The sequence below is a fragment of the Hemicordylus capensis genome, chromosome 4 (assembly GCF_027244095.1).
Source record: "Hemicordylus capensis ecotype Gifberg chromosome 4, rHemCap1.1.pri, whole genome shotgun sequence".
Taxonomy (NCBI): Eukaryota; Metazoa; Chordata; class Lepidosauria; order Squamata; family Cordylidae; genus Hemicordylus; species Hemicordylus capensis.
In genome coordinates, this window is record NC_069660.1 from 309,685,175 (window position 1) to 309,698,798 (window position 13,624).

Sequence of the window (13,624 nt, forward strand, 5' to 3'; positions counted from 1 at the left end):
CAAGGGAATTGCAGTCCAACATATTATGAACTTTATAATCAGGCGGTAGACCTTTTCTTTTTGTGCTTTATATCAGCAGTATTAACCTAAAGATTTTATTTCCTGATTATCTTGATAAAATAGTGTGTGCAAAATAAATGTTTTAAGAAAAGCTGCCTGTTGTCCTTGAAACAACATCCTTTCCAGATTTATTTATTTATTTATTTATTTTTACATTTCTATACCGCCTTTCGTTAAAAGAAAACCCCAAGGCAGTTTACAAAAATTAAAACATACAATAAAAAGCAATAAAAACATCAAGCTAAAAACATATAAAGCAAGCATAAAAACAAGACAACAAAGAAAAACACCCAGAAGCAGCAGTAAAAACGATTATGTAAAAGCCTGGGTAAAAAGCCAAGTCTTTAAAAGCTTCCTAAAAGCCGTGATGGAGTCCGAGGAACGAATGGCCACTGGGAGAGCATTCCAGAGTCTGGGGGCAGCAACAGAGAAGGCCCTGTCCCGAGTGCACGACAGCCGGGCCTCCCTCATTGTCGGCACCCGGAGCAGGGCCCCCTCAGATGTCCTCGTCAAGCGGGCAGCAACCCTTGGGAGCAGGCGGTCCCTCAGATACCCCGGGCCCAAACTGTTTAGGGCTTTAAAGGTCAAAACCAGCACCTTGAATTGGACCCGGAAACAAACTGGCAGATTAAGGCATATCTCACAACTCTTTCTCTGTTTACATCTTTTGGGTTGCAAAACCTATCTGTAAAGTCCTGAGAAGGGCCTTTGAACCCTGTCAGAACTAAATTGTTGGAGATAATTAGGATACTGTATCTTGAATGTGGAATTCAGTTTTGCAGAAACCAAATTGCAAGAGGACTTTTGCAGTGTCGATAGGTTTGGTGTTTGGCAGCACTCTCCCTCCCTCCCCTGTGTATCACTTCAATATGGCCTAAAAAGTTCTGTTGCACAGAGCATTAATAGAAATAACATGGCTGACAATACTAGTCCTCTTATAGAAAGATTAATTCTACTTTGAGATTAAAGTAAAACAAGTCTACTTTTCCATTATCTAATGCACTCAATGACATTATGTTCTGTCATTTGGGCTCACTGGGAAACAATCCTTGCTTAGCCTACTCTGCTCTGAATAAAATACAATAATTCCTCCACTGGCATGAATTTCTGAACCAGTATAAACACCATGTCCATGGTCTGGGAACATGGGATTTTAATCCTCAGCATTATCAGAAACCTTAATCACATGCTCATCTATTATTTCTGAGTTAGGAGACGCCATCGGTACACAAAGCAAAGTAGTAGAGAATGTAATCTAGGGATTAAGGGAAGGCAAATCCTCCTACTCATTTGACCTTGAAAATCTGATTGGATTTTCTCATTGGTCTGGCTTGGCTATCCCCAATTAAGTTAGCATGTTTCTATACTCTGTAAACAGTCCGCCAGTGAGTCGGAGGACTTCTGATAGCATCTGAGGTTCACAGTCTCAAAAAAAGGAAGCAAGACTAAAGAAAATGCCACATTTAACTTTCATTTTATTATAGTAAGTGAAAATCCACACTTGCTGGAACCTGCAGGCATGGTAAAGGTGGGCTGCTTGTAACTCCTTGGTCAAAAATGAACCCCAAGGCACTCTGTTTAACTGTTGTTCATTCTTGTTAGAATCCCGTGTTTCAATTTTTTCTTTTTCAAAAATTGATCTTGCCAGTTTGCCTGCCACTCATGGTCCCAAAGAGAAATTTGAAGTAGCTTGCCAAAGTTGGAGAGACTTCTAGGGTAGATTCATATAACCAGATATGAATGTCTTTTATAGAATAAAACTTTGCTAGAGATGGCATACACCATCAAATTTAACCTTCTTGTAAGCAATCCCTAATAATTTAGGACTAGGGAACCTTATCACCAGGTATGGGCATCCTTGGGTACAGAGATAGGATGTTGTTTGTTAGTAATATGTATATAATTGCCTTGAGCAACCAGTTTCTTGATTAGTTAAAGAAAGAAATATCTTGATTGGTTGAAGAAGAGATTGTTTACTTGAAGAGATCAGTTGCCTTATTAAGTTCATCTGGACTTATCCAATCAAATGTTTGCCTAACCGGTCATTATAGTCCAAAGAGTCCGTGTCGAAAAAACACATGTGTGATAAGGTACAAAAGGTTTGACCATCTAGAGTTGTTAAAAACTAGTCTTGGCATTTCCAAAAGTGCCAGTCTTATGAGCAGCTGCTAGTGCATTTAGGGAGTACAAGCCCCCCTAAATGTCGACTTGGGGCCATTACTCATGCCATAAGGTACATGGATGAAACAAGCAGTATCTGTTGGGGGAGGCTGGCACTGCAGTCTCGGGATCTGCGTACAGGAAGCTTTCAAGAAATGTGGGCACTTGTTCCCCATTAAGCCACTTCAAAACTGTGGTTATGGGCCAAAAGCTAACTGCCTTGCAAAACTCCAACTGGAACCTTTGGTTATCTCTAAGTTGCACTGCCAACAGCTGAAGTTTTGCCCCCAAAGTATTACGCCCAAAAGCTGACCCAGCTACAGCCATGGTTTTGTGCCTATTCCAAACTCCAGTCATAGAGGTGGTAGGGATGTGCCTCGGCAACTGGGCAACAGGGAGAGTCTCCCCTCTCCTTCAACTGGAGTTTGGCTGGCCTCGTGAACGTCTGTGGCACAATTTGGAGTTAAGAACTAGAACCTCGTTCGTGCTTAACTCCAGTTAACTTATATGTCTGAACTGGGTCCAAGAAAGCCTCTGTTGTCCAAGCAACAGGACCATAGATGGAGTATTGGAAATGAGCAGAGCACACTGAAGTGGTTTGATGAGGAAAGCTGTATGCACTTTAGTTATATCCCGTCGTTCCAGTGTAATACTACTTGGGGTGGCTCACAAGATTAGCAAAACAATATAAAACAGTACAGAATTAATACAATTAATAAAAACTCAAAACAGACCTAGCTATAACCAAATTAAAAAGCTGAGAGTTAGAAAGTTTAAAAGCCCACCAGATAAAAGCTGTATTTGACTTTATTGCTGAGAGAGTACCGCTGGGACTGGCAGTTTTGGAAATGCCAGAACTAGTTTAACAATTTGAGATGATCAAACCTTTTGTATGTTATCATGCAAGTGTTTTGGCACGGGCTCATAAAGGCTGTAAGACAATAAATACAATTCCTCTGACTGCTGTTAAAGTATTTAATAAGGAACCCCCAAACAGGCATTTGCACCTGTGTTCAGGGTGTGTGTGTGTGTGTGTGTGTGTGTGTTACCAGAAATGGTTGGTTTAGGGTTTTTTTAGTTTGCTTCATTTTATTCCATTTTATTCTACTTTTATGTAATAGTTTCTCTCTGTGTGTGCGTGCACACACACCATATCTATCTATCTATCTATCTATCTATCTATCTATCTATCTATCTATCTATCTATCTATCTCCGTACCAATAGACTCTTTATCGAAGTCTGGGTTGAAATCTGTACATTTGATCAAAGAGTGCAATAAACTGAACTGACTATTATTGACAGATTCCACGGCACCTCTGCTTCACAAACCTGCTCCAGTGCTTGCACCACCCATTATACTATTGGGCAGTTATTGGTATTTTTGACTCTAGCTTGTAACAGTGTCTCTCTCTAGTGTTAAGCTGTCCCTTCTGTGAGATTGCTCTTTCTCCTGGCAGCAGACAAAGCCAAGCAGCCCCAACTCACTCAGACTTGCCTTATATCATTCTTGCTTTCTAAGATGTTTGGAAACTGCTCCCCCCGCCCCGACAACTTCGGCTTCTGTTGTTACTTGAAATAAGGACCTGGTCATAGTTCTCCCTAAAGGCTTTTGTCAGTGTTGCATAGAGCAGGTGAATAATTCTATCTATGCTGTTGGATTGCTTTGAAATAGCAGCACTGCATTATTCACTCGTGTTCAACCTATCCAGTCTATCTCCCTAATGACAGACTTTCCCCAAGTGAAGGACGTTTGGCTGTTCTTCATGGAGTGCAGAACCTGACACTTGGGTTTTGATTCCATTGCAACTTAAGTTTGTGCACTGAAGTCATGGTGTACTATCTGCAAGTGATGGACTTTTACAAATGGCTTGGCATGTGTTCCAGTCTCCAACCATTCTCTGGTCTTTATGGCAAGGAACTGACACTCCCTTCCCTTCCCCTGAAGGGAGGCCTTTTTTCCATGTCTTCAATCCTGTGGAGGTGGAGCAGACACCTTCAGGCTCGGTTCTCCTCTAACCACTGCGTCAGCAGTAGTCCGAGAAATTTTATTTATTGTCTTTACAGCCTTTATGAACACACAATCTGTATATGTGTTAAAGTGCTCAAGAAAATCAGAACATGCTTGGCTATTTGTTACAAATAAATCTGAGAACAATCTCTGCTCAGGAACATGAAGAGTTTGTTCTGAGCTAAGCTGCACAGCCAAGATAAATCAGTGGCCTAGCAAGTAAAAGAAGTTCGTTTATAAAGATTAGATCTGACTTAAGTTGCCTAACATCAGTTCCGTTCACTTGTGGTTCTTTAAAATTGAATTGGTTTAAGCTTTGTTAAAGTATTTCTTAATGAGGAACCCCAAAACAGGCATTTGCCCTTGTGAGCATGAGAATGGGGTACCAGAATAGACTAAATCTGCAAATGTAGTCACATTCAGAGTTGGAGGAGCTGGCAACAGTGACTTAATTTTATGAAAATAGTCTGTCAACCCTTTTTGGCAGTTGAATGCCTTACTAAAGTAAGTCACCAGTAGGATTCATGGTGGCCTTGGGCAAGCCATTAGCTGCAGTATTGTGTGTCCCCCACCCCCCTGCCCCACGGCTGCAATATGGGGATAATAATACTGATCTGCTTTACAGAGCTAAGGATTACTGAGGCAATGCATGTGAAGCACTATGAATACTCCAGCATGTTATATAAATACTAAGAATTATTACTTTGAATGCATTTCCACTAGTAGATGGATTTTTGTGTGGATTTCCACTAGCTGCCCTTTTAATGTAGGATATTGTGTTCTAGATAAGATATCAAAGACTAAAAAGAGGCACTTTTGAATTTAATAAAGGGTAGGGAGAAAGCGGAACAAATGATGGCTAAATATACTTTCCGTGGTAATGAATATTCATTGTATCAATGTCATTAATGAGGTCCTTAAGAATACTGTGTTCAGGTTTAGTTCTTGTTAAATAGGGAAAACCTATTTGAGAATAATTGAAGGCTTGTGTAGGATTCAAGAAAGCAAGGAATTAATCCTCCTTGTTCTAATCTGGAACCGTGAAGGTTAGTACACTGGCAACTTTCCTTGCCTCTTTGAGTGTGTATGAGGCTCTGAATACCTTCAGGCAGCAGCTAATTGAGTGTATTCTCATTAAACCTTCACTTTCCTTTTTGTGGAAACTGTTTACCCCAGTGCAGCTTGCTTGCAAAAACTCAGTACAGTCATCCCTCACCAACCATGAGGGTTCCGTTCCTGCAAAATCCCCTAACCCTGCAAAATCTCACTGTTGGCAAATTCTTGGTTGCCAAGCAATTGAGATCCATAGGAAACGGGTTAGGGGAACTGTGGTTGTGAAAATCACCCGGAATCCATTAAAATAACCAAGAATAAACAAGAGGAGTGAGCAAATTCAACCTCTGGAAAATGTTGAACCTTCAAAAATCGCTCAAATGCACTCTTGAACCCCCACAAACCAGTCAAAGTCACTTTAGATTGTGAGGAGTTGGCAGGGTCAGCAAGAGGAGTGAGCGGATTGCACCTCTGAAACCCCCCCCCAAATTGCGAGGAACCCCCCCAAATCACTAAAAAATCTTGCCAAACTGTGGATACTCAGGTCACGGTCGGCAAGACAGTCACAATTTCCCAGTCATGGTGGATACTTAAAACCGCGATTGGGAAAACAGCGGTTGGCAAGGGATTACTTTGGTCAGTTGCCTTGTTATTTTGCCCATGTAAGACATTGTCAGCAGCCTGGTGTACAGAACCCCCAAAGGGAAAAAAGAGTTTCCTTTCTTTTAGGGGGAAAAAGTACCCTGGGTAGAGTGACCCCAGAAACCAACTGATTTGTCTCATTGGGACAACTTCATACCCCAGCCCATATGTTTCACGGTAGAATCTGTTTCACGGATGTTGCATTATGTGCTCAGGCTCAAAGGATCAAAAATGGTGTAAGCAGTGTGAGAGTTGCCCTGTTTGCCATGAACACTCTGTTTCAGTGCTCTTGTGCAACGCTACTGAAAACCAGAATGGCCATATAACTGTGCAAATATATGCTGCTATGTTTAGGAATGGTTAGAAACTTCTAGAAGTTTTCAGAAAATTTGCTGAAGATGCTTATATTGCTTCCAGTAAAGAACACAAGAGCAATTGGAAACTCATATGCATATGCTAAAACTCACTTTCTCATCTAGGTGCTTTTGCAGGGTGGTATACATTGTGGACTTTGACATATGTTTTTGTTATTATATATCAACTGTTTACACTCACTCATTCATTATATTTAGGGTAATGAGTTACACACACACACATCCACACCCAGTAAAGAAAGTCATGTTTTCCCTCTGGCATAGTTAAGAGACAGACACGAAATCCTTCCTCTTAAGATGAAGGGCAGACAAAGTATGTTCCACATGTGCCATTTAAACTTAGTTACTACCTTAGGATGTGTACTTCTACCCTCCAGTTTAAAGGACTTTTGGACAAGGGCATTATTCTTACGAATATCCATATACTGCATTTTCAATGAAAAGCTCAATAGACCTTTTAGCAAAAAAGACAATAAAATAACATAATTCCATGTCCCAGAAGGCTCACACCCCAAAAAGAAGCATAAGGTTGACACATAAGGTAGACATAAGGGTACTGTGCTGGGTTGAATAGGGACAGTTCTTCCCCCTTTAAAAGGTGCCTCTTTGCTTGGTTAGCAGGAGGTCAAAGCTATGCTCTGAGGACTTGTCTCAAAACAGTCACAATACAGGATTACTAAACGGAACCTCCATGTTCAGGATTCTGAATACCAGAATCTAGGGGGAAACAAGGAATGGTTCTTGCTTTCTTGCCCTGCTGATGTCCCTTGGAGTCACCAGACTGCTGCTGGCTACTGCTGAAGGTGTTCTACTGCAGGGGTAGGCAACCTTGACCCTCCAGCTGATGTTGTTGAACTACAACCCCCATCATCCCCAGCCACAGTTTATTGTGTCTGGGGATAATGGGAGTTAGAGTTCAACAGCTGGAGAGCCAGGGATGACTAGCCCTGCTCTACTAGGTGGACTTTGGTCTGATCCAGCAAGGCAATTCTTATGTCAAGAACAATTCCATAATTCATTGTGGGCTGATTAAGTGTGTTTCTTCCCCCCCAGACATGAGCAATAAATCTCGTGTCATCTGCTCAGTTATTTGTAGCTGTGTGTGACTGGTTTTTAAATTAGTAGTTTAGTTAAACAAATCCCAGCTTTTATTTATCTGTGCTGAAATCTGTAATTCCCCACTCCTACCACAAAACATGGCTTTTACTGGTAAACCAAAGCTTCAAATGCTTGAACACATCTAGTCTTTCTTAAATTTTTATTTTGACAAACATGTCCATTTCTTGACAGCTTATGGCGGGCAACAGAAGAGAAACATGCATATTTCATTTTGTTTGTTTATCATTAATGGAAGACAGACTGAATCTCTCCCTACATATACTTAAACACAGGCACTAATTTGTATACAAGATTCCCCTGAAACTATCAGCCATTCTTTTCCTTCATGCCAGAAATGGATAACACACTGGGACAGAGTCAGGTCCAGAAAGGTTGAGTCAGATGTTCATTTTTGCAGGCCTGAGTCTAAAGTGGCACATGCTAGTTAACACATGTGCCACTGTATTAACTGGCATTGTAATTAGGCTGAAAATATAGGTTTTATTGGTAATGCCTTTTTAGGAAGTTTCTAAACACAGCCCAGAAGTATGACTTCTCAGAGACAGGTTTTACGTTTTCTTTTGGTGTTTCCAAAGTGCATGAAGTTAGGAAAGCATCTGAATGTCTATGGAAGAGGGAAGGGGTGGATATTTTGAGGATTGTTAATAATATATTAAATGAAACAGATGGCTAAGATGTGTATGTATACTTGTGATGTAAAATATAACACAGAGTTGAAGAGCTTGTTCTGACTCAGGAACATCTTAGTGGGCAGTTCTTCGTGCCCACTATAATCTTACTCCTGCATAAGTACAATATGCTCACACATAGGCATAACCTTTCCAGGTTTTTGAAAATGATGTTCATTCTAGTTACATATTTTTTGTTCTTATTCGCTGTCACAAGAAACCTTCACCCTTGAAACCTATTTGTGAAATATTGGGAGTTGAGAAGAATTAAAAACAAAAGAAACCAACCCACCCACCAATTGAAGGTGTATATTTTTTAAATATATGCCAGCAGACAAGAGGGCTGTCAACCAAATTGAAATAAAGATGGGGGTTAGCAGGCAATCCTTTGCTTTCAGTTTCCTAGTTTAGACAATGCAAGTAAAAGATTTTCAGAATTGCATTGATAAAATGCAATTGTTCTGTTCTCTAAATGAGAACACATGTTTAAAATGATTCAGGAAAATGAAAGTCAAAACAGGTGTGTTTTTTTTTCTTACAGAAATTGAGAAATTTCAAAAAGGAGAAGGAAAGGAAGAAGAAAAGTACATTGATGTGGTGATTAATAAAAATATGAAGCTAGGACAAAAAGTATTAATTCCAGTAAAACAGTTTCCTAAGGTAAGTTCAGTATCACTAATTCTAAATTTAAATAATTCTGGTTCAGAGTGTTTGTGAATGTCAGTACCACCAGCTTTTGCCTCTTTTCATTGTGGAAAAGGACAGCCCTTTTTTTTGAGCAGGCATTTGGGAACTGCTGAGCATCTAAACCAGGCCAGAGAGAATGGTATGACAATGCTGTTTACAATGGAATTAAAACTAATTTAGCTGTCTCCCTAGTAGCCACCTACCTCTCCTCGTTTGGCAGGGGCACTTGGATGAGCGCCTCCAAAGAAGATCTTAAGGTCTGGGCTGGGGCATATGGGGCAAGGCCCTTTCTCAAGTAACCTAAAAGTTAGAACCAGCCCTTTGAATTGGGCCTGGAAATGGACTGGGAGTCAGTGCAGGTGACAAAGCACTGGCATAGTATGCTCAAAACATCCAGTCCCCGTGAGTAATCTTGCAGCCCTGTTTTGTACCTGCTGCAGTTTCTGGACCCTTTTCAAATGCAGCCCCACGTACAATGTGTTGCAGTAATCTAAGCAAGAGGATAGCAGAGGGTGCCTCATCAACCTAAGTGAGAGGTTGGTGAGGGTGCTTAGAACTTGCTCCTAGAGCAAGAGGAGCTACTTGTGTCACTTTGTACATGGTAGCTAGCCTGCACCTTTAGACAGCCTGCAGTTGTGCAGTGTTGGAAAGTTATCTCTGGTCTCCTTAATTCCAGTTATTTCTTTGGAATTTTGTTGACACCTGAAGGGATGACTCTGCATGATGAAAGTTGCTCTTTGTTTTAGGGCAAGTGTGTTCTGACTCTGTTTCTGCAAGGAAGAACTTCAGTTTGGTAGGCATCTGATGCCTCCTAGTAATAAGAGTCAAGTGAGCAAAGTGAACTGGGATATCTTTATTGATATCAAAGGGACGGTGAGTTCAACAGCTGCAATTAATTATGCATTGAAATCTATATTTTAGATTGTAAACACTATTCACAGACTATGGCTATGTGGAAAGACTGCAAAGAACATCATTATTATGTGTATCTTTTTTAAAGAAATGAAGGGTTCTTAGCTTTCCAAACTGCTTACCTCAAGAAACATAACTAAACTTTAATATTTCCTAATTGATATTTTGGGTCTGTATGCATGTTCTGTCTTCAGATTTATATCTGAAAGTAGCTCCTTGACATTGTGGAATAGATTTTCTGCCTGGTTTACTGTAAACGAATAATCCCTCATTAAGGAATGCACTGAAGATATATTTATATTGCTTTCCCTTAATAGCATACCTGGCTGTGTGTGTGTTTCAGACTGCTCTATTACTGCAAAAGAAGCCTTGTAATCATTAAATCATGACAGAGTTTGAAATATATTGACCACTCTTCCATTAAACTGAAAAGTAGATCTTTATGTAAGTTAACTATGGAGCAACATTTGAAGCAACGATTGTTTTTAATAAAATGGGGGGAATGTTGACAAGGCATTATAGATGTCTGTTTAATTTTTTTAAAGTGTCCTTACTAATTGTCTGAGGTCGTGTGTGCACGCACGCATGGGCATTCCTCAAACAATCTTGGGAATCAAAGCTTGCTAATGTTGCTTGTTGGCTCTCTTGAAATTCCCAGAATTCCTTAGAGAGAACCCATGACAGCCAAGTGTCTTGTGCAGATGTAACTCTTTCTTGGCCATTTATTGGGTTAAGTGATGAGGAGCAAGTGACAGGGTTGTGTGCACCCTCCCCACTTGCTCACAAACTTCCTCTCTTTCTTTTTACTCTGAGTTGTTGCCATACCTGGCTAGACAGGTTCTTGACAAAACCAGAGAGCTAGTTTCAAAATTTATTTATTCATTCATTCATTCATTATACCGCCCTTCCAAAAAGGCGCAGGGTGGTTTACATCTCAGGCCGGTTTTCATTGGGCTTGTGTTTAACAGGAGTTGATGTTGAAAGGTGCGGGTGTTGGAAGGTCCTCCCAGTGCGGGAGGAGAGCTGGTCTTGTGATAGGAAAGGAAAGGTTGTGCTGTTGAGTTGGTGTCAACTCCTGGCGACCACAGAGCCATATGGTTTTCTTGTGGTACTTACCATTGCCTTCTCCTGTGCAGTAGGAGATGAGGCCCTTCAGCACTTTCCTGTATTGCTGCTGCCTGATATAGGAGTTTTCCATATTCTGGGAAACACACCAGCAGGGATTCGAACTAACAGCCTCATGCTCTCTGAGCAGGTTACTTGCCCGCTGTGCCATTAGGTGGCTTGGTAGCAAGCATGAATTGTGCCCTTTGCTAAGCAGGGTCTACCCTGGTTGCATTTGAATGGGAGGCTACATGTGTGAGCACTGTAAGGGGATGGGGCAGCTCTGGGAAGAGCATCTTGCATTCTGCTTGCATGCATAGGGTTCTAAGTTCCCTCCCTGGCATTTCCAGATAAGGCTGAGAGTGACTCCTGCCTGTAACCTTGTACAAGCTGCTGCCAGTCTGTATATATAATACTGAGCTAGACAGACCAGTGGTCTGACTCATCTATAGCAGCTTTGATTGTTCCTATGACCAGGCTAAAAGGAAGAGGAGGAATTCTGTCAGCACATGGGAAGGAGTTGAAGGATCATATGATACTGTGGATTGTTCCCGATTACTCTGGGCAAGCTATTTTACTTGCATCAGCCCTGTATGTGTTTAAAACTAGTATAGGTTTGTATTGCAGAAGCTGGCAAAGTCCACTTGCAGTACTCACTCTTGATAAAGTGAAAATCATAAAAAGGTTAACACTGGAGGTTCATATTACTATTTCTTACAACATCCTAGCTAAAGCTGGTCCTTAGCATGCCGTGAAGGCAGGCATCTGCTAATTGACTTGCCAGTGGCAAATGCCCCCAGCCCTCTGGTGATCAGGCCACCCAACATCACACAGATCTCCTCTCCATATCCCAGTGCAAATGACAGAAGACCCACTTCTCTCCCAAGACCTCTGCCTATGTGCCAGACAAGGATCTGAAAGAAGAGTGGGGATTGGTGGTGACCACAAATAATGGCTGGCTAATGCGCTAAGCTAAATTGCATGAAGTCTTTGTCAAGGTTTTTCTCTTTCACAGATTACTTGTATTGAGTCTCTGTTATATACAGGTGGCCCTTGTTATCCAGGGGGATTCTTTTCTGGCCTAGAACCATGGATAATGAGACCTTGAGTCAATGGGAATAGGGGAGGGTTAGGTTCCTTGAAGCTAAAAGAAAAGCAAGAAAAGCAGAGAGGAAATAGAAATAAGAGCAAGTACCATACCATGCTTTCCAGTATCCAGCAGTGCGCATACACACACACACACACACACTGCCAATTCCTCTGATTTGCAGTAATTTATTTATTTAGTTTTTTGAGCCACAAAATGGCTCTGTGCTTCAAAATGGTGGCTGGAAATTGCATCCAAAGTCATTTCTGGCCACCCAGGAACCGTGGATAGACAAATTTTGCCTATTTTTTAAAACCTCAGATAATGAGGTCAGGGTCTATATTGCCCAACCGCAGATATACAAAATTGTGGGTGGCGGGTCCACAGATAACGAGGATGACCTGTGCATCTTATGGGAATTTTTCTTTAAAGAGATGTTACATGTTTGTTTCTTCATAGTTCTCCTTATACAGTGTGTCAGTTCAGTGGGTTAATATATGCTCAATTTGAAAGCCTTAGGGACTGAGGAGCAAGAGAAATTCTGCACTGATTTCTTAAGTGAGCTATCCCATGACTCCAGTATCTCTTTCCTGGGTAGACTAACCTGTTCACCACTAAGGAAAAGGCCCTTTTGTGTATGCCTTTGACATGTTCCTCAATGGAACAGTGGAAACATAGAAGGTATCTCTCCCCCCGCCTCCAGATTACCATAGAGTGCAGGCAGGCTCATATGGAGAGAGACGGTATTTCAGGTGCTTTGGGCCCAAGTTATTTAGGGCTTTAAACTTATATTGAACTGTGTTTGCTACTTCATTGCCCATTAATTATGTTTTAAGAGATCCTACTGCAGTTTTTTAGTCTGCTTTGATTTTACCATCCTGAATAATTCAGTGTCATCAGCAAATCTGAGTGTCTCACTGCTTACCCCAGTCTCTGCTGATTAAGTAGCATCAGCCCCAATACAGATCGGTGGAGGATCCTGCCGTTTACTTCTCTCCATTGTGAATATGCTGTTTATCCCTCCCCTCTGCTTCCTGTTACTTAATAAGTTATAAATCCTATTAAAAAGAGGGAGAGCACAAGAATAAATGAGCAGATGTGTGGGGGGGTCTCTCTTACTTTAAAAAGTGTGGGCAGGGTAGTCTGAGAGGTCATCTTGGGTTGTTCCTTCCCAAGCAAAACATCTTGGGGTTCTATAAATGAGTCTTATTGGAATAGACACTTGTACTGGAGATCTATTTTTCTCAGTTTACTGGAACCTTTATTTTATGGGTAGATGATTACTGGTACCGGTATGTTTCCCAGACTATGGGAAACACCTATATCAGGCAGCTGTGATATATAAAGATGTTGAAAGGCATCATCTCATACTACATGGGAGGAGGCAATGGTAAACCCCTCCTGTATTCTACCAAAGACAACCACAGGGCTCTGTGGTTGCCAGGAGTTGACCCCAACTCGACGGCACACTCTTATCAGTAACATATTCTCACTTCAAGCAAACTTTCCTTGTGCAGGGTTGTGTTTGGTGAATTTGTGCAAATCTTTGTCCCCATTTGTCAGTGTGTTGTGATGCAGACATGAGAAGCTCATCTTGACACTAATCTTGTACCACTTTGTCCGTGTTTATTCTTAATCCTATTTCTGTGTCAGTTTACCTTGACTTTGGGGGCTTCTATTCAGTAGCAGTCAGCAGTCATATGTCCAGAGGTGTCTGAACCAGGGCACAGGCAGATACAGTTGCAGGCC

General features: G+C 41.3%; 1 protein-coding gene across 3 annotated transcripts in view; it reads left to right on the top strand.

Annotated features, from left to right (window-relative positions):
- Positions 1-13,624, top strand: part of KHDRBS3 (KH RNA binding domain containing, signal transduction associated 3) — a 145,159-nt gene that overhangs the window by 51,613 nt on the left and 79,922 nt on the right. For all 3 annotated transcript variants that reach the window (XM_053246579.1, XM_053246578.1, XM_053246580.1), the window contains one exon: positions 8,627-8,745. In XM_053246579.1, coding sequence (XP_053102554.1) covers positions 8,627-8,745 — 119 coding nt within the window. The remainder of the gene's footprint in view (positions 1-8,626; positions 8,746-13,624) is intronic.